At 61.1% G+C, this 20,756-nt stretch overlaps 1 protein-coding gene across 9 annotated transcripts in view; it reads left to right on the forward strand.

Moving 5' to 3' along the window:
* The first annotated feature begins 5,010 nt into the window (after nucleotides 1-5,010).
* Nucleotides 5,011-20,756, forward strand: part of Kcnn1 (potassium calcium-activated channel subfamily N member 1) — a 28,105-nt gene continuing 12,359 nt past the window's right edge. For 3 of the 9 annotated variants that reach the window (XR_013434234.1, XR_013434235.1, XM_078037819.1), the window contains exons 1-3: nucleotides 13,004-13,176; nucleotides 17,198-17,689; nucleotides 18,228-18,323. Coding sequence is in view for 5 of the 9 variants with exons in the window: in XM_078037819.1 (XP_077893945.1) it covers nucleotides 13,015-13,176; nucleotides 17,198-17,689; nucleotides 18,228-18,323 (750 nt within the window). In the remaining 4 variants the exon portion in view is untranslated. Of the gene's footprint in view, nucleotides 5,102-6,056; nucleotides 6,155-7,513; nucleotides 7,603-13,002; nucleotides 13,177-15,507; nucleotides 15,724-17,197; nucleotides 17,690-18,227; nucleotides 18,324-20,756 lie in introns of those variants that run through there. The other 6 variants (XR_013434236.1, XR_013434237.1, XM_078037822.1 and 3 more) reach the window with 5 other exon arrangements.

Raw genomic sequence — 20,756 nt, forward strand, 5'->3', positions numbered from 1 at the left:
GGTACCGGCCCTTACCTGAGCTGAGACCGTGGCTGGGAAAGGCGAGGGCCCACTTCAAGCTATGACACTTGTCCACTGAGACCCGTATGACCTTCTCCTGCAGCCTGCAGGGCTCAGAGACATGTGCTGGCCCAAGGTCATGTAGCATTTCAGGGCCAGGGAGAGAGGACAGTTGGAGGCCAGGGTTCATCTGCCACCATACTTGGGGTGAGGGGATACTGGTTCCTCTGCTGTCATCTCTACAGGGGAGGCGTCTGGGAGGGATTCTGGGCTGGCTTCCCACTGGTGGATTTCTCCCGAGCCTGCCTTACAGGATGAGTCAGATGGCATCCTGAGGGGCGACGAGGGCGCTGAGCTGGCAGGGCCCAGAGGCTGCAGCAGGCAGGTGGATCTGGGTGGGAACAAGCATCCTATCAGACTGTGGGAAAGACAGGGTGGGCTTTGACCCCATTTCTGGCTTCTAGAACCCATAATCCATGGAGAGAGGGTCAGCAGGCGGGTTCACGAGGCTGTGGGGTGAGCACATTGCTTGGGCCATGGGGGAGGAAAGCCAGGTCTGATCCAGGCTGTGCCTTCACCCGCGAGGGCTGGCAGTGGCCAATCATCTGTAGCACTTGACTTCGTGGGCTCAGGGACAGAGGGCAGGACAGCAACTGGCCCTGGGAATGGCTATGAGGCAAGGGAAAGATCCAGGCACTTGGGAGACTGAGGCTGACCACAAGTTTGAGGCCAGCCTGTGTGACTTAGTGAGACCATGTCTCAAAAACAAAGGATTGGGACGTGGCTCTGTGGTAGAGCGCTTGCCAGCACTGCAGGCCCTGGGTTCAATCTCTACTGCCACATACACAAGCAATAGATATTTGTTGAGTGCCTGCTGTATGCCAGGCCTTGGTACTGTAGGAATTGAGATCACCCATGATGGGCATGGGGGGGCTAGCGATTTTGCTGGGCTGCTCTTAGGGCTCCTTGACCTCGGAGACTTCAGCACAGCAGTTCTGTTCCCCTCCACACCTCTGCCCTGTTGGTTCCTCCCACCAGGAGGGATGCAGGTCCCCACAGATGGGGACCCAGCTTAGAGAGTCAGGGCTGGGGTGAAGTCGGCCAGCCTCCACCCAGAGGTAGGGAAGGCCTCAAGGAGGAGGGACCTAAAGGATGCATAGGAGTTCTTCACCCAAGCAAAGGACAGAAATGCAAAAGGAACCTTACTTACAGAGGCCTGGCAGTCACAACTCCTATGACGACGGGAAGGTGCATTGAAAATTGGCTACAGCTGAAGAATAGTATGGCCGGTGCTGAACGGTGGTCACTGACATTAAAGGCCACCCAGCAGGACTGGAGCTGTGGCCAGAGGGGCTCACCTGCCCAGCATGCCCTAAGCCCACGTTCCATCCCACTATAGGAAAGAACTACCCAAAATAGATTGAGCCCAGGACTTAGTTTGGAGGTCCCCCAGGAGCCAACCCTGGGACTAGGCCTTCAGGGTTTGGGGGGGGGGATTCAGAAAAAGCCCCAGGAAGCCTGGGGAGTGAGGAGTAAGGGACTGGAGGGTACAGTGCCTGGCAGGAGTGCTGAGGAAGGGAATGGGGACTGTACCAGCCAAAAGAACTGCCCCTAGATGCCAGGCCCAGGCCAAGCATGTGACAGCAGCATCAGAGTCCTGGGACACGGCCAGTTTCTCCATGGGTGCAGGTGCCCTAGCCAGAAAACAGGTCCAGATCACGCTCCACAAATGGAGGCCTGGGTTGGAATCCCATCTGCACCTCTTTTAAGATCTCGGGCAAGGCTCTTAACGGTCTAAGCCTCAGTTTCCTCCCCTATAAAACGGGGGGGGGGGGGGAGGGGAAGACAGTCCCGGCCCCAGGCTGTCTTGAGAATCCTCGAGCCTGGGAAGGGCGAGAGCTAAAGAGGGGCTTGGCAAAGGAACCTCCCGCGTGACGGCGGGGGAGGAGGGAAGGTCGGGGGTCAGTGGTGATGAGCCTGTTGGAAACAGCCAGGCGGGAGCTTCGGCCTCGTCCGGAAACAGAATGGGGCTTCACCGAGACGGTGGGGCGCCTGGGCGGATCGGCGCGTGGCATGATCTCCTGGAGACCGGTAAAGGGACCAGAATGAAGCTAAAACTCAGGACTGGAGCCGAGAGCCTCGCCTTGAGCCCTCAGACATAAAGACAAAGCGGATAACTTTGTTCCTTCGGACAGAAAAGACCCAGCTCGCTCCGGCCCCGCCCCTGCGGAATTCCAGACCTGCGCCTGCGCGCTGGCAACTGGGAATCCCCGCTCCAGGAGGGGGCGTGAGAGGGGAGTTCCGTGCATTCCCAGCCCTCCCCGCGCGCGTTGCCAGGACGACCGGGCGGAGCCGTGGGGCCGCCGGGTGCGCACTGCGCCTGCGTAAGGGGTGCTCGCCTCACGCGTCTGGGCTTTCCCTTCGCGCGGCGGCTCAGTGCGCATGCGTTGATTCCCCTCCACCCACGCTCTCCTCCGCCCTGGGGGCCGGGGAATCCTTTCCAGCCGCAGTGCGCACTAGGGGCGGGGTGGGGAAACCGGCTCAAACCGGAGTGGGGTTTGCCGAGGGGGTGGCGGAGGAGCTTGCGAGAGCGGGGTCTTCCCGAGGTTTCCGCTCCAGCCCCCGCCGTCGCCTTGACAACCGGGCGCGCAGGCCGCAGTGCGGGGGCGGTGTCGGCCTCGGGGAAGCCGCGTGGCTCTGCGCCTGCGCGCGGGTCGGAGCCGACGGCCGGGGTTCCCCTTGGTGCGCCCTGGGGGCGGGCGGGAGGGGGAATGGAGGCGACTGTGCGGGAAGGGAGGAGGAGGGGCGGATGCCGGAGAAGGGGCAGTGGGGGGAACGGTGGATGGGGATGCGGGGTGTCGGGGAAGGGCGAGCCTCGGGTGGGGGACCGGGGAGGGTGGGATGAGAGAACCCGGAGGGGGAGGGGAGCCGGGGCTCTGAGAGGAGCGGAGGGAACAATGTGAGGAACAAAGAGACCAGGAGGGGACTTTGGGGTGGAGGAGTGGAGGGAGGGGAGTGGGGCGGGGAGAGGTACTTTCAGCGCCCCCAGCGCCTGGCCTGCAGGGGTGGCAGGTGGGGGTCGCTGTGGCAGAAAGCAGCTTGGGTGTCGGTTTAAAATTTCCAGATTTAGAAAATAAATCTCTTTAAATTTGATTTTCAGATAAACGAGTCATTTTATCATGTGTGTCCCATTCCGCGTCCTGTACCTTCTCTGGCAGCCCTTAGGTTGTTTTTCTAAACGCCTAGGGATCCTGGGGGAGCCGCCTTTGTCTCGGTGTCCCCAACGCCACATTGCCCTGCACACGGGGTGCCCTCTCACCTCCTGTCGTGTTGGCCTTGAACTCCAGCCTGAAGTCCAGTCCCGGGCAGCCAAGGAAAGGCTCAAAGGCGTGGCACCCATACGCACCCCTGGGGACCTACTAATCCTGCCCAGCCCAGGGTCCTCTGCTTTTGGCCCGCTCCCCCCCATTCTCTGGTTACATAAGTACGTGGCACATAGTAGGTGCCCTAGGGAGTGAGGGTTACATTTCTCAGCCTAAGACAGCTGAGCCCTTGGTCCCATGGGGGCACATACCCTCTCTGGGTCTTTGTCCCTTTCAGCAAAGCGGTTTTCCTTTTATCCTTCCCTTTGGTTTCAAAAGTGTGGAGAAGTAGTGAGGGGGGAAAGGGCAGCACACCCCCACACACACACACATTTGTCTTTGCTGTCCCCACTTATTTGCCATTGGAACAGTTTCACTTCCAGGCTGGTTTCCACTCATGAGGTGAAGAACTCACTTCCTGTGGGTCCCTTCCCCAGTGGCATGTTATTTTGGAAATGGCTTAGCAGTCTGGGGTGGGGGACACGTGGCCACCTGACTCTTCAATTTTGCTGCCCAAGGGGACATCCCTGCCACAGATGGGGGCTGTGGTGGATCTTCTGTGCTTTGACCCCAGGGCACTTTCTAGCACCTCTTTGGATGGCACTTCCTTATTCAGTGCAGGGTGATCCCTGGGGCGTGTGGGTCTGGAGCAGGATCCTCTGACCATTGGCCAAGCCCAAGGGGCACTTAGCTCCCGGTTCCCTAGGGGAAGCACAAGATGAGTGAGTGTACAGGTCACACCAGGGGCCAAGAGCAGTGAGGACAGTAAGTCAGGGTGATGTGCCCTGAGAAGGGAGGCTTCTAGGCAGGAGGTGACCTTGGATTCAGGCTCAGAAAGAGAACCCAGGGTAAGGGTAGGAGGTAAGGAGAGCAGGGGAAGGGGATCCTGGTAGAGGGAGAGCCGATGGCAAAGGTTCAGGCTGGACTGGTTCAGAAAGATGCTGGGCGTGGCCAGAGTGCACTGGGTGGTCTGGGGAGACGCTCAGAGACTGGGGCAAGAGGTGCTGCAGGAGGAGAAACCAGACTCTGGGCCTGGGAGAAGTCAGGGTGCTCTAGGTTCAGGAAAGAGGGAGGGGGAGGGAAAGGCACTTTGCAGGACAGGGATGTGACCTGTCACATGGGTGAGAACAAATCTGTGTCAGGGAGAAGAGGCTGTAGAGGGATGGCAGAGATTGGACCAGCTTTGGGACTGGGGAGGGATCAGGGGCTCCGTAAGGTGATGGTGGGGTCTCGCGATCTGCAGAGGACCCCTCAGTGATGGGAGCCCTTGTTATGCTGCCTCCTGACTTTCTTCCTCATTGTATTTGACCCGAGCACAAGCCACAGGGAGCATGAAGCAGCCCCCAGGGAGGTATTGGGTATGCCCCAACCACGGCTCCGCGGACCACACCGGAGAGGCCCCCTCCCCTTTGTTCTCACTCCCTGCACGCACGGTCCGGGTCACGCTGTCGGCTCCCACCGAGCGCGCCTCTCACTCACACAATGGGAGAGGGGTTCGCTCCCAGCCTCCTCCCGTCTCGCTGTCCGAGTCCCCCAGCCCCGCCCGCGCCAGCGGAATCCCGGGTCCCTGCGGGGGGAGCACAGTACCTTTCACGACGTGCTCCCGGCTGGGGGACTGAGGAGGGGGGAGGACTATTTTTAGAATATATGGAAGAAAAGGGGTGGGGGGAAGGATGGAGGTCTGTAGAAGCCTCTCAGCTCCCAAGAGGAATGCCCCCTGCCCCAGACCGCGGCAGAAGGTGGGTGGGGTTCAAAAATGGGGAGGGGCACTGCAAGGGGTGGCTTGGGAGGGCGCCAGGCTTTCTTGGGGGTGGGGGTGGCATCTAAAGGAGGAAAACAGCAAGACGAAGCCGGCGGCCCCACAGATCAGCCGGAGAGACCCTGGAGGTGGGCGCTGTCCTTTGACCAGAGGGAAACTGAGGTTCAGAAAGGGGTTCGGGCAGGACCAAGGTCACCGAAGGGGTCTCCTCTGGGTTCCCCCGGGCCGTCCTCCAGGGATCCAGACCCCGGGAGCCGCATAGATCTAATTTGGCGGAGTGACCTTCACAATTCTGTCGCCCGGGGCCTCTGCCATTCAGGCGCAGAGGGGTCCGCGATCCGGCAGGTGAATTGGGGGAGGGGACACATCACCGATCCAAACACGAGACATAGAAGTTTCCTGTTGTTTGCTTTCTGGTCACCTAGACTCCCCCTTTCTCACTGGGACCTTCCAGCCAGGGCAACGTCACCGGCTGCCCCGAGCCTCTAGTCTCGCCCTGGACCCTCCCCAGTCCCCAGAGCCAGCGCCCCCTGCCCTGCCTTGTGCCCCCTCGCTGGCTGGGCGCCTTCCCGGGATTCTGGAGATCCGGCCCCGGAGTGCGGGGGGCAGCCCTGTCCAGCGCTGCCGGGGCGCCGGCCCGGCCTCGGGCTTCCCTTCTCCCGGCCTCAGTTTCCCCGGCTGGACAACGTGCGGCCTCCAGCCGGCAGCCGCAGAGGGGCCTCCCAGCTTGGAGCGTCCTCCGAGATTGCTGTCACGCCCCTGAAGGGGGTGGGCTCGGCGAGACGCGGAGGGGGATTCCCTCCTTGTCCCCTTTCTGGAGAAGAGCGGCGGCGGGCGCTCGGCGGCGGCTCCCTCCCTGGCTCCCCGCGGGTCGGCCCCCTCCCGGGCGGCGGGGCGGGGCGGGGCGGCGGGCGGGGGTCAGCTCTGCGGCGGCGCGCGCACACCTCCCGCTCTCACGCCCTTGCCCGGCCGGGCACTTGTCTTCGCGCTCGGGCCGGGCGCCGGCTCCGGCTGCTGCGGCCGCCTCTGGCCGGTGAGTGGGCAGTCGGGGGATCCCAGGGCGGGGGTCCCAGCGGCGTCCCCCATCTCCTTGGTGGGCGAGTAGGTCAGGGACTTGTCCGCCTGGGGCAATCCCAAGGGGAGCTGCGGAAGGGAGCGAGCGTCCCTTCTCGTGTCCCCCTGACACAGAGCCCTGTGTCTGCTCCGGACCCCACCCCCATATCTCTGGGAGGAGGGGGCTCCTACTCCAGGGTCTGGGGATGCAGCGACAGACCCCTGTGGGATGAGAGTGGGGACCTGGGGACTTACCAGGCTGGGGGCATCCTCCGTTGCCGGGTGCTGGCCCTCATGACCCTTCGATCCCTCCCTTCCCTCCCATAGTCCCGTTCCTTCCCCGGTGCGTGGTGGGGATTCCCTCCGCGGCGGAGTGGGAGGGAACCCCCAACCTTAGAGCTTGGCAGCTGGTCTTTCCTCTAAGCTCCCCCTACTCTCATTTACAGAAAGAAGGAGGACTGAGGCCCAGAGAGGGTTACCACTTGCCCAAGGTCACCCAGCTGGGCAGGGGCAGAGCAGGTTTGGGGGTTAGATTCACTAACCCTAGAGCCGGCTGGTGGGCTATCTCTGGATCCTCTGCTCCCTGGGTTCAACCCTGAGGGTGGGTGGGAGGGCACCCTCCCGGGGGCCCTGGATCTGGGCGTATTCCTTACAATCTCATTTTCCGTGTCTCCTCATCAGCTTGAGACCCAGTGGAGCCCCGACCTGGCTCTGTCCCTAGGTTCTCTGATCTCTTCCTCCTTTGTCCTCCCTGGCCCCCTCTCCCTCAGCCTCTTCAGGATGCCCAAGACCTTGTCAGAGGGAATCCTTGAGGTGTGGGGGGGGCTGCACATGAACGAACCAAAGCTCTTTGAGTCAAGCAGGACAGAATCTCAGACCTGAGGGGCGACCTTGGACCACCCTGCTGCCCTCCTGGGCCAGCATCAACTCCAAGGCCCCCTTAGCTGGAAGAGGAGGCCTCTGTGCCATCTAGGTGGCCCTCGCCCCATCCCAGATCCTGGTGAAAGAAGGGACCTCTGTGACATTCGAGTTCTTGGCTGGGTTTCCCCTCCATCCCCCTCAAATCAGCCCCTCCCAGCACACTGAAAGTGGAAAGGAACCGTGGAGGGACTTGGGGAAGGACAGGACCAGCATGGGGAAGGGCAGAGAGAGCAGTCAGTGTCCAGCACCTAGTGGAAACGGAGCGTCCTCCAGGGCTCCCCAAGGCCCCGCTGGACAGGCAAAGCCACCGATTTTAAGTTTCTTTAAAACTTCCCAAGTGACCTAACTTTCGCCGTGGAGTCACTCCCCTGGTCCCTGTCTTAGCCCACACCCCTTCCCCTTCTCTACCTCCTTCCAGGTCCTGAGAGGACACAGCAGCTACAGCAGCCTGCGGCTGGGACTGAAGACCCCTGGACAGCAGCTCAGTGACAGAACCCTGCACCCAGGGTGAGTGAGTCGAGCCTCGGGTCACCTTTGGGGTTGGGGGTGGACCAGGATTGGACAGAAAGACTGATAACTTAAGGAAAAATTACCAGCCTTTGAGATGACGACGATAGAATATTAAAAGTAATAGCAACGATTGCTTTCTAGAGCCCCCTCAAAAGTCACCTCCTGTTTCCTCTGATCATGGGTAGCAGAGAACTTGCTCAGAGGGTCTGGTGGTCCACCCAGGGTCACACAGCTAGAAAAAGATGGAGTTGAACCAGGTCCAAAGGCGCCCACAGCCTCCGCTTGCTTTCCCCTGCAGACACTGCCTGACGTTTGGGGTCGTCAGTGAGCTCCCCCGGGGGGATGTTATGGTCACTCAGTGAATCCAAAAATACCGGGCGGTTGGCTACTGTGTGCCAGGCTCTGGGCTGGGTACTGGGGACATAGAAGGACCGAGACAGGTCCAGGTCAGTCCTTGTGGAATTTCATGGGGGCATCAGTTAAGAAAGTGACGTGTATTGGCAGGAAAATGGAACATGGTGGTGTATGAGAATGACCAAGGGAGTCTCCTGTAGACCCACAGAAGAGCTTCTTCAAGGGGAAGGGCAAGGTTCCCTGTAGGTGGGCAGAGGGGCCTCTCTGGGGAGATGACCATGAGGAAGAGGATGAACCAACCAAGTGAGAGGTAGGGGAGAGAGGTAGGCAGACCCAGCAGAGAGAACAGCATGTGCCAAGGTCCTGAGGTGGGAACAAGCTTGGCGTGTCTGAGGAACACTGAGAAAGTAACTGCGGCTAGAACAGAATGATCAAAGGAGAGAGTGGAGGGAGGCGAAGGCAGAGAAGTTGGCAGGCAAGGAACACAGGGGCTGAGGTAAGGGCACTGACTGCAGCGCACTGGGCAGCCATGGGGGGCTGGGAGCAGGGGAGGGGGCTGATGTGATTTAGGGTTTTCGGAAGCTGTCATGACTGCTGTGGAAGGTGGGGACCATCAGGGCCAGAGTGGAAGTGGCAGGGGTCAGAGCCCTGGCTGGAGGCATCTGGCGGTGTTAGCTGGGCCGGACCAGAGTGGGCTGGGGGCGAGGAAATGAGACCAGGCTTCTGCCTTGGGTCAAGGACCACAGGGAGGGAAAAGCAGGGGTCTGTTGTGCCTGGGGAACACCCGGGGCACATCCTGGAGGCGTCCCTGAGCCAGAGGGGAGTGAGTGGAGGAGTTAGCCGGCAGCAGAGGCTGGATCTGTGTGGAGGCCACAGGGGGCTGGGAGGGTGCCACTGAGCGCCCAGAATTAGAGGAACAGGGTGCAGTTTGCAACCAAGAAAGATCCTTCTGGGGGTCTGGAGGAGTCGGCCAGGAGTCCCTATTGAGATAGTCCACGTAGTAACTAGGCCAGTACCAGCTGCAAGCATCCATTGAGCACTTGCTGTGTGCCTGGGACATTTGATGGGGATTAACTGCTTACCCCTGGGCTCTCCAAGGGGCCTCACTGCCTTGCTGAGGAAATTGAGGCTCAGGGAGGCACATCGCCCGGCACCCCTGTACGAGTGTCCTGCGGCTGCTAGGACAAATGACCACAAGTCGTGGCTTAAAACAACACAAACTGATTCTCTCACAGTTCTGGAGGCCCAAAGTCTGAAATCAAGGTGTCACAGGGTCACGTTTCATTCTGAGGCTCCAAGGGAGGATCCTTCCTGCCTCTTCCCGCATCTCGCATCTCCTGATGGACTGCATCTGTGCCTCAGGTTGTCACCGGGCCTTCTTCCTGTGTCAGTGTCTACACACAGCCTCCTTACACAGACGTCCATCATTAGATTAGGGGCCACCCGAATCCAGTATGACCTCATCTTAATTTAAGGACATCTGTGAAGACCCTGTTTCCAAATAAGGTCCCAGTCTGAGGTTCTTCTCCGATGAGGACTTGAGTTTCCCAAACCAGTGCAGCCACAGAGGAATATGCAGGGCAGGTGGCCAGGTAGGGGCCACCAGGAGGGGGAGGGGGAGTAGCCTGCCGCATCCCAGCCTGAGTGTGAAGGAGGGGACCTTGATGTCTGGGGCAGGGACGGGGCCTCTCAGCTCTTTGAGATGTTCCGTGGGGACTCCTCGCTTCTGCTGGCGTGGCCTCCCACCTGTCTGTCATCCCTAGGCGTCTACCCCCAGTGACAAGCAAAGCCCCTACCCTCTAGGCTCATTAGCAGAGTCTTATGTATTTATTTAGAGACTCTTTATGTGTCTTTGTCACCATGGTGTCCCCACCTGAGTACAGGCCCTATTCCTGCACACAGAAAGTGCTTCATAAATGCTGACAGAAGGAACCCCAGGTTCCTAAATCCCAGGGGACCCAGGAACGAGGCCTCTGGGCCCCCTGCCTGCCCCAGCCTCCCTGGCCTGCCTTGTCCCCTTCCTGCCCTGCAGTCCTCCGGAGCCCAAGGGGGCTAAGCCCTGCAGGTGGCTCTGCTTGGTCACCCCACCCAGCCTCCTGCCCATCCTGGGACTCTCTGCCCGGCTTGCCCCTGCCATCCATCCCAATGTCTCCTGCTTCTCTCTCCAGGACACCCTCCTGGGTCCCCCCAGGGCCTCACTGCCTCCAGCTCTTTGAAGTCTGGTGGTCTCGGCCCCTGTCCTGTGTCTCTTGACTTGACTGGCTCTGCCCAGGGCTTTTGTGTATCTGAGTATGTGAATTTTTTTGGGGGGGGTACCCGGGATTGAACCCAGGGCGCTGAGCCACATCCCCAGCCTTTTTAAAATATTTTATTTAGAGCCAGGCTCTCTCTGAGTGGCCTCGCTTAGTTGCTGAGGCTGGCTTTGAACTTGCAGTCCTCCTGCCTGAGCCCTGAAGTTCTATTCGTTTGTTCTGGTGGTGCTGCGGAGGGGGCCCGGGCCACACGGGGCAAGCATTCCGGCCGTGGAGTTGCACCGCCAGCCTCCGGATCCTTAGTTTTCTATCCTTATTTGAAGAGGATTGTCCCTCTCCTGGGGAAGCCAGCTCCAGGGGGCTGTAGGAGGAGCGGGGTTTGTACAGTCTGGTCTCTGTCCTCAGCACGAGGCTCTGCGATGGAGCTGGGTGGATACATGAATGAAGGAAGGGACAACCAACCAGAGGGAGGTGAATGAATGGGGAATGCGAGGAGGGAGGGGACGCTGGCCCTGCCCTGCCCTCCCTGGCACACTGGGCACAGCCTCCCCGCAGGCTGCTCTGGAAGGCTCCAGGATTTCAGTGGAGGCACAGCTGGTGGGGCTGGGGCGGGGGAGGCCCAGGTCCCCTCCTGCTCAGCTGCTGCCTCGGGTCCTGGAGGTCCTGTGAGGGTCTCCCAGCCTCCTGCACCCACCCTCAGCCACTGCCCAGGGGTTTCTGGCGCCAAGGAAGGACTTCCTGTTTTGCTGCCTGTGAGCAGAGGGCTCAGCCAGTGTGCACAGCCATTTCCCGGGGCGTGAGTCCCAGGGGTGCCTTGGCCGGCTACCAAGCTCATTTGCAGGCTCCTTGGGTGCAGCCACAGGCTGATGGGAGGCTCTGCCTGGAATACAGCCCCAAGAGGCCCTGCGTGCCCCACCCGCGTCCACTCCCAACGCCCATCACCCACTGCGGGCCTTGACTCCAAGGGGCGGGAGTCCAGTAGGCAGCAGTGCCATCTCAGTAGACCACCAGCTCAACTGTCCCAAAGGTGAATAAAGGACTTTTTCCAAAGGGAGAAGGTGGGCACAGAGGCTGGGGGGCCTGGGCAGGGCCAGGGGGGTGGAGGGTGGGACTGATGCTTTTGTGAACTTTGGCTTGTTTACATGTCAGACTTGAATCTGGAAGACACGCAGTGCCACAGCCTACGCAGGCAGGGTGGGCAGGGTCAGCCTGTGGGCACAGTAAATGCTGCCCGTGGAGCAGGACCTGTACATGGGCTGGAGCAGGCAGTCAGTGACCAGGGCCCTGGGGTGCAGGGCAGGGTGTGTTCCTGATCCTGGGGAGCTGTGGGTGGCTCTCTCAATAGTGTGCTTTAGAAGGACCCTCCCACCCTCCAGGCAGGGACTTGGAGTGCAGAGGGCTGGAGGTGGAAGGAGAAAGAGGGGTGGGGGAGACTGGGGCGACAGGGGGCCTGGCGAGGGAGCAGCTATTCAGGAGGGAGGAGGGGCTTTCCTCAACACAGCTGAGATCTGTCCCTCTGAGGTCCTCAAGGCACTCTGGGGGATTTTGTTTGTTTTTGTACCTACCCTGGTGGCACTCATCCAGCCCCATCTATGTGGCCATGGCAGGGACCACCAGGGCCTCCATTTCCTGTCACATCCCTGAACACTGTCACCACCTCAGGGTGGCCAGAACAGGCTCTGGAAAGAAGAGAATAGGGCCCATCTGCCACCCTGGGCCCCGAGGCATCACCTGGTCCTGCTCAGTCTCGGTCCCATCAGCTGCCCCCCTGCCACCTTCTGCCCAGCAGCCACCCACCCGCCCTCTTTCCTTCCTTCTTTCAGTCCAGCTGTTTTCTGAGAGTCCGGAAACACGACTGCCCCCAGGCAGTGACAACTACAGTCAGGTGTTCCCACCTAGAGCTCCAGGAGGAAAACAGATGGGGGTGTGTGGGGAGAGGGGAGGAGCCAGCTGCTGCCCCAGGGACCCCCCAGGCTAGGGAACAGATCCACACACTGCCATCCCTACAGCCAGGGACCAGGGGGACCAGGGCAGTGAGGCGGTCTGGGGGAGCAGGAGCGTTCCCCACCTCCGTCCCCCGAGCCCCGTTAAGATTGAATGAACACCAACCTAAGTGCCTGGGGAAGGGACAACTGTTTGGGGGACCCCCAACTTGGTGATCCCAGCTCGGTGGGACTCCTGCGCCTGCCATCTGGGCATGGGTGTTGGGGTCTAGGGGTGGAGAGCCCGAGGTGAGCAGGCATCTCCCCGCCCAGAGAAGGTGTCCTCCAGCCAGTTACCCGCTCCCCACCGCAGACACCCCGGAGCCCCCCGCTGCAGCAGGCTGCTAGGCGCCCCCTACTTGCCCACATCCTGCCCCCGCCTCTGCTCCTCTACGCAGAGCCGACCACTGAGGAGGTCGTTTGGGGAGAGGGCGTCCCTGCAAACTTGTCCACTCAGCTGGTGGAGCCGTGCGGAGGGCCCCCAGGCACGCCAAGGTTGGAGGGGCCACTGAAGTCAGGGGACCCATTTTGGGGCACGAGTGGCTAGGAGGCTCCAAGGCTGTGGCGAGCGGGGCTTGTGGTTCTGGCAAGGCCCCTTCCGTGACGCGGGGCAAGAGTGCGAACTTGACCACGAGCTGAGAGCAGAACGGCGCCCCGGAATGTGGGATCTTTAAATATGGGCGGGGCTAGCGGGGTCGTCGGGGGCGGGGCCATCCGGGATCGGCCAATGGGAGGCGCCGCTCGCGTCGCACCGCCCCCTCCTCTCCGGGCTGGGGCGGGCGTTCGCCCCCCGGCCGGGCCCGTAGACTGGGCGGCGGGGGATGCGCCGGCCGCTGCCGCCCCCGGCCCCGCCGCCCCGGGGCCCAGCGCCCGCTCGCTGCTGCCCGTCCCGGCCGCGACCCCGGCCCCGGCCTCTGCCGGGGGGTCCACGGCCGCGCGGGACCCTCTCCCCGCCAGCCTCGTCCACCCACCGTCGTCCTCAGGTACACGGTGGGACCCTAGGGGCGGCGGGAGGGTCCACGATGCGCAGCCCCGGGTACCCAGCGAGGGAGCCAGGTCCCAGAGGGGACACGGCTCGGGGTAGGGGCCAGGAGGGAGGGTCTCGCGGGGTCTGGAGGCCAGGGGGCGCGCGGAGGAGGGGACGAGCGTGCTCCGCCGAGGGAGTGGGAGCCGGACCCCGTCCTGGGGAGCCCGGCGGGGCGCGGGGCAGCAAGTCCCGAACTCGCCCGGTACACGTTGGAGGCGGGGAGCTCGCAGGGCTGGCAGGGAGCCGGGATGATTTGGGGACGGGAAGGAGGAGCCCCTCACCACGGCTGAGCCCTCGGGCCAAGGGTTGGGATGCTTCGCAAAGGGTCCGCGAGCCCCAGACTCCCAGTTCTCCCTGGACGCACAGGTCCCCGTACCCAGCCCAGGGCACTGCCCCTGCTGTCCTGGAAGGTGTGGCAGCAGATGTGAATGTCAGAGCTGGGGGCCCAGCGAAGACGCTGATGGAGAGGATCAGAGAGGAGGGCAGTGAGGGTGGCGGCCTCCAGGAGGTCAGGGCAGGCTGAGTGGCCCCTGCGGACTGGCAGGCAGGTTCCTGGTGGTGGTGATGGGGACCAGGCTGGCAGCCAGCACCCAGCTCAGCTAGAGCCGCCTGTGCCCCAGGGCAGGAGGACAAGTGGAGCCTGCCCACCTTGCAGAGTTAGGGTCCTGAGAGGGCTGAGGGGTTCCCCGGGGTCCTTCCTCACCCTCCACAGGGACACGCAGCCTTGGGGCTGCCCTGGCTGGGACTCTGAACAGGCCTGTGCGTCCTGGAAGTTTCTGCCTGTGTGTGGCTCTGGCTCTTTGGAAACACTGGGGTGGGGGTGGGGGCCCTGCTCTGAGGACTGGCGCATGAGCAGGGGACACCTCCTGATCCAGTTCTTAAGACTGGGAAGAGGTGTCTCTTACTCCCTTGCGGGCACCAGGGTGTCGGGATGAGTACTATTGGGGTGCCTTAAAGAAGAGGCGTTCCAGAGGGGCGGTGACTTTGCCCCTTAGTAGGGACACCTGAGGGTTCTCCTGGGCAGCTGCTTCAACCAGCCCATCATTTGTAAAAAGGCCTCTGGGGGCTGCTGGCTCTGTCTTTCTTCCCACATGACTTTAGGTGGGCCAGCTCCTCTGCTCCCTGCTTTTCTCAAGAGCCCTCCTGCCCCCCCTGCCCCGCCCCCCCCCATTTTCCCACAAGTCTGTGTGTCTCTTGGGCTCGAGCCTTCAGGGAGCAGGGGTCTTGTGACCAGACACATTCAACAATTCTTAAATGCCCAGGGTGCTCGAATCCAAGTGCAGTCCACAGGGTGCTCCTACCTTATGGGGATGCTCCGTGTTGAAACTGGGGCCTTGAACTTGAAACACAGCCTCCTGCTGGGTGCAGCAGCCCTGCCTCTGATCCCAGAGACTTTGGAGGCTGAAGCAGGAGGATCACAGGTTTGAGGCCAGCCTTCGCAACTTAGCAAAACCCTGTCTCAAAAGCTTTTAAAAAAGGGGGGGGGGGCTAGGGTTGTGGCTCAGTGGTAGCACCCTCGCCTAGCACATGCGAGGCCCTGGGTTCAATCTTCAGCACCACATAAAAATAAATAGAAAATAAAATAAAGGAATTGTGTAGAAAGATAATAATTAAAAATAAAGCAGGGTTGGGGCTGTCCTCAGTGCTAGAGCGCCCCTGGCTCAACCCCCAGCACCACAGAAATAAAAACAAAGGGATGAAACACCGTCCATGGTTCCAAGCCTTGGCTGGTGCTTCGAGGCGTTTCTCGGGCTGTGGTGTCCAGGCAGCCCTGGGGGAGGGGACCTGCATCCTCAGCGCCTCTGGTCCTTCCCCGCCTTTAGAAATGGGCTGCCCCTTTTCCAGTGGGATCTTGGAAAAGACACTTGTCCTTCTCTTCATCTGAGGCCGGGGGAGGGATCCGGGACTCACCACCCGTTGTCTCCCAGCTTGTGGCCTCTCTGGGGCAAGGCCAGGATGATTCCCTCTTCCCATGACAGATCCCGACACCTCTGGATGGCACCAACCTGGTGCCTGCCCTTCCTGGCTGTGTGACCTTGGGCAGTGTGCTTAACCTCTCTGAGCTTTTTGCCTCATCTGTAGAATGGGAGCAGGCATGTCACCTGCCCCATTGGGTGGCGGTAGGGATGAAATGTGATCTTTCTGATCAAGGGCTTGAAGCATAGTAAGAGCCCTGGCACTTGTCCACACAAGGGGCCCAGGGAAAGCCCTCCACCCTCTGCCCTCTCAGAAGCCACCTGTCATGTTTCCCCTCCTCCCCGCCCCCCGCTGCCCCCTCCCTGCCCAGGGCACCTTAGGACGCGGCTGCCAGGCGAGGAGGAACATGGCAGATACACCGCTGAACTTGGCCCAGGCGTCGGGTGGCTGAGTCACATCCCAAATTGCCTCTTCATCGGTGCGTTTGGAAGGTCGTTTGCAGCGGCCCTCTGCAGGCCCCCGCCCCCTCTGGGTCCTGTCTGCCAGGCCACCGGCCTCTCCTGCCTGCCTGTGCTCCCCAGCCCAGGTGGGGACCTTCTGCACCTTCAGGGGACGGTGGAAGGGCACCTGGGCTCTCTTTGCCCCCTGCCCTCGGGTGAAGGCAGGACGTAGGGCCAGGATGAGCTCCTGCCCACCTGGAAGGCGGTGGCCTCAGCGTAGAGAGCGGGGCCGGGAGTTTGTGTAGAGAGAAACCAGGGCCGGGAGGGGCCACCGAGTCCTGCAGCGCAGGGCGGGAGGCCTCGCTGCTGAGTGCTGGGCTGAGCGTGCCCGGCCGAGTGTGGGCGGAGGCAGGGATGGGGACAGGCTTGACGAGGTTGGCTGGCCACGAGGGGATGGCACCAGCATCTGGAGGTACCTGGTGGAGGGGACAGACCCCTGTGGGGGCTGCTGGACGAGGGCACGCGTGGACTGTGGTGGGTGGTGGGCAATGCCGCTCTGTCTCCCCCTACGGTCGGGCTCATCTTGGTGTGTCCTGAGTTGAAGGTCTCCATATCGGCCACCCCAGTGGGAGTGGGGACTGTCCTGCCTATAGGCACAGCTGCTGCCCACCTCCCTGACCCAGGCCTGGCATCTAGAGGAGCTCCAGCCCGTGTCTCCTGAATCCCACCAGGCAGCCGAGGCCAGAATCTGTCCCTTCACAGTGCTGTGCCTCGGGGTCTCCATCCCTAAGACTGGCCAAGCCCAGGATCCCCTTCTGGGGTATACTGTGAGGGTGAGGGCGGACATCTGCAAGATTGAAGCACGGCACATAGTAGATGCTCAATAAACCCTGGCCAGGTGGCCGCAGGGTGTGCCCGTGAGGGTGTGAGACAGCGGGCTGGCAGGGAGGGTTGGTCCTGGAACCTGCCGAGGCAGAGGGAGCGTCAGCCTTGGTCTCTGATGTGGCCCAGGCCTCACCTGAGCTGCGTAAACACACTCAGGCCTTTGGAAAGTCTGGGGCGAGGAGCCAGAATCTCCGTCTAGAAGTCTGGGGGGCTGATCTGGATCAGAACCACATCCTCCTCCCATGCTGCTCTCTGCTCCCAGGCACCCCTGATGGCAGCGCCAGCTCGCAGCATCCAGCGGGTGTTCACTGGGTGCCAGCTGCGTCCTTGGGGACGGAGACAGTCAGCAGGCAAGGGTCTGCTGTTTGGTGTTCCTGGCAGAGGGTGCGGCCCCTGCAAAGGCTCAGAGCAGGACTTGCTGGGGTCACACGGAGGCCGGCGTGGCTGGGAGGCAGTGAGCCTGGGGTGGGGTGGGCGGAAGGCTGACCACAGAGGGCCTCTTGGCCGCAGTAGGGAGTTTGGTTTAGCAAATGACGGCACTGGGCGGGGTGGGGGGGGTCCAAGCCCAGAGGCCCCAGGCTGACTTGATGTTTCTGGATGGTGACCCACATGTTGGCATTCTGACCTCCCGAGCTGGCCTGTGCCTTCGAATGTTCTGGAACGGTGGTGCTGATCCCTGCCCTTCTGGTCAGTCACCAAGGCCTTCCTGTGACTAAGTCCCTCTGCTCTCCGCAGGTCAGCGCAGGAGCCCAGCCACTGAGCCATGCCGGGCTCCGGGTGGCCTGCAGGGAGTCCAGCCCCGGCAGCCAGGTGGTCATGAACGGCCACAGCCACAATGGTAGCGTGGGGCGGCCGCTGGGCAGCGGGCCAGGTGTTCTGGGCCGAGACCCTCTGGACCCTGAAGCAGGCCGCCCCCTGCACCCCCCGCCCAGCCCCGGCCTCCAGGTGGTGGTGGCCAAGAGCCAGCCGTCCAGGCTCTCGCCGGGCAGCCCCCGGGGACAGCCCCAGGACCAGGAGGAGGAGGAGGAGGAGGAGGAGGAGGAGGAGGACGAAGCAGCCGGGCGGAGGGGCCCTGGGAAGACCCCGACTGTGGGCCACCGCCTGGGCCACCGCAGGGCCCTCTTTGAGAAGCGGAAACGGCTCAGCGACTACGCCCTCATCTTCGGCATGTTTGGCATCGTCGTCATGGTGACGGAGACCGAGCTGTCCTGGGGGGTGTACACCAAGGTAGGCTCAGCCCCGCCCAGGCACCTCAGGGCCCCCAGGGAGGCGGGCGGAATGCAGGGGACCCTGGGGCTCCCTGTGCCGCTCCAGCCCCTCCCTCTGCTGCTCCCCGGGTGAGCTGGGGACAGGGACCCCAGGGAAGGCTGGGCTGGGGCAGGCCACGCTCTCCCTCTCCGTCTAGAGTGGTCGGTGTGTCACCAGCCTGGCTTTGTGAGTCCTCTGTGTCACCAAGCGGGTGTGAGAACAGAGAAACCAGGGCTTGCTGCCCGGAGACTGGGGCTGGAGGGCACCAGGCCTTGCAGACGGAGGTGCCAGTCCATGGCCCAGCAGGCCTCGAGACACCCCGGGGCCATATGGGACCAGGCCTTATAAACCTCAGGACCCAAGTGAGACCAGGCCGGGGACAGGCAGCTCAGGAGATGGAGGCTCAGCGGGCACGGGGCGGCCATGGGGAGGAGCGCCCTCTGGCCAGCTGCTGTCCCCGGGGGCCTGGTGGGGGTGGTGCCTGGGAGCCCCCCCAGCGCCCTCTCCCTCTCCCCAGGACTCGCTCTACTCGTTCGCCCTGAAATGCCTCATCAGCCTGTCCACCGCCATCCTGCTGGGCCTCGTGGTCCTCTACCACGCCCGGGAGATCCAGGTCAGTGCCTCCCGGGGCAGGGCGGGGCTCCTCCCCCTGGGCCCCAGAGTCCCCCGGTCAGCCCAGCTGGGACCCCCGCTCCCCAGGACACACAGGACAAATAGAAACCAAAGTTCTCGGTGAAGAGTCACCACGCCGTCACCACCTCCCTGAAAGGCCTCTGCCTGTTAACTTCCATGGCTCCTCTCCAAACGGGAACGGTGGAGAGGTGAAGGAGGGCGCAGCCAGGGGTCTGGGACACAGTGAGCTTCATGGCCCTGGTGGCTTCCTGGTGGCTTCGCAGCCCTGGAAGCAGGCTCTGTTTCCACTGGGAGGCACCCGATGTCCTTCCCAATAGGAAGAGTCGCTGGGCCTGGGCCTGGGCCTGGCCTCCTGCTCTGGAGCTCAGCTAGCTCAGGCCCTGGGAGATCCCGGTGGGCAGCACCGGCCTGGGCTCCTGCCCTGGCCGCAGACCCCTGAGCTCCAGGGGCCTCAGGCTGGCAGAACGTGCGAGTGGGAAATCTCCATCTGTGCCATGTGCACGTGTCTCTGGGGGCTGGCTGTTGGGGACAGGTGTCTGGCAGTTCCTCCAATACAGCCAGCCCTGGGGATCCCTGCGGGATTGGTGCCAGGACCCCCACAGATACCTAAACCCCAGGACGCTCAAGTTCCTGCAGACGACCTCCTTGGGACTCTAAATCATCTCTAGGTGGCCGAGAACACCTAACACAGCATAAACGTGCATGCGGTGTGTTGTTTAGGGAATCGTGACAAGAAAAAGAGTACAGATGGGATTTTTTTTTCAAAATATTTTCAGTCCGTGGGTAGCTGACTGTGTGATATGGAACTCAGGTGTGGAGGGCGGATTCTAGCTAACCAGGAGGTTACCCTGGCCCCTAACAACCCCTCCTAGCTAGGTTCACCCCCACAAGAGAAACAAAAATCAACATCCACACAGACGTTTATAAGACCATCTTTTACAACAGGCAGAAGGTAGAAACCATTCATTTCCCTTAATGAAATCCCAGTGGCTCAGGAGGCCGAGGCAGGAGGATCAGGAGTTCAAAGTCAGCCTCAGCAACCTAGCGAGGCCCTAAGCAACTCAGTGAGACCCTAAGCAACTCAGTGAGACCCTGTCTCTAAATAAATAAAATACAAAATAGGGCTGGGGGTGTGGCTCAGTGGTGGAGCACTCCTCAGTTCAATCCCTGGTACCACTCCCCACACTCACACCCCCGCCACACACACCAAGGTCCCTCAGTGAACGGATGGATAACCAAAATAAAACATAGAGCCTTTGTTCAATAGAAAGGGGGCACCTCTGTGTTGATGAGCCAGGGCCTGGTGCAGAGACCCACACGGAGTGCCCTCAGCACAGATGCACCCTCTGCCGGTCCTGGAGGCTGAAGGTTCAAGACCAAGGCCTCAGCAGGGCTGGCTCCTCCTTAGGTCTGTGGGGGCTGCTCCAGCCTCTTTCCTGGCTTCTGGTGCCCCGCAGTCTTGGTACTCTTGGCTTGGGGATGCGTCACTGGTCTCGAAGCTCACAGGCCGTTTTCTCTGTGTGCATCTGTGTCTAAGCGCCCCCTCCCTCTCGGTAGTACTGGGAATCCAACCCAGGGCCTAGCGCTCTACCACTGAGCCACACCCCCAGTCTCCAATTTCCCCTCTTTCTAAGGTCATCAGTCAGTCTGTCTGTCTTTCTGTCTTTCTTGTGTTGTGGATGGAACCCAGGGCTCCACACGTGCCAGGGAAGCACTCTTCCACTGAGCCACACCCCTGACTTGCTCCTTTTTGATTCTATTTATTTAATTTTATTATTATTATTTTGGCACTGTTGGGAATTGAATCCAGTGTCTTGCGTGTGCTAGGCATGTAGTCTACCGTTCAGCCCCAGCCCCAGCCCTGTTAATATTTTTATTTTGAGACAGGGTCTTGCTGAGTTGCTGAGGCTGGTCTCAAACTTGTGATCCTCCTGCCTCAGCCTCTCCAGTAGCTAGGATTGTAGGTGTGCACCACTGCATCCCACTAGATATTTTTTACTGAGGTAAAATTCATATAATATGACTGTAACCATTCTAAAGGGGAACAATTCAGTGGCATTTGCAATGTTATGTAAATGTTACTTCTATCTAGTTCTAGAACATTTCCAAAATCCCAGAAGGAGACCCCATCCCCATCAGCAGTCACCCCCTCCCTGGCCCCGGGGAGCCATGCTCTCTGTCTCTGGATCCGCCCCCTCTGGACATTTCATATAAATCGAACCACACAATATTAATAAGTTGATCAAAATCTGCGTGAGTTCGCTGCGGCTGCTATAGGTAAAATACCAGAAGCGAAACGGCCTAAACTTCAGAGATGTGTCTTCTCGCAGTTCTGGAGGCCACAAGTTCAAGATCAAGGGATCAGCAGGGGGTGGGTCCCTGGGACTGCTCTTCTTGCCTTATAAGTGGCCGT

This window comes from Ictidomys tridecemlineatus, chromosome 2 (genome assembly GCF_052094955.1).
Source record: "Ictidomys tridecemlineatus isolate mIctTri1 chromosome 2, mIctTri1.hap1, whole genome shotgun sequence".
Classification (NCBI taxonomy): Eukaryota; Metazoa; Chordata; class Mammalia; order Rodentia; family Sciuridae; genus Ictidomys; species Ictidomys tridecemlineatus.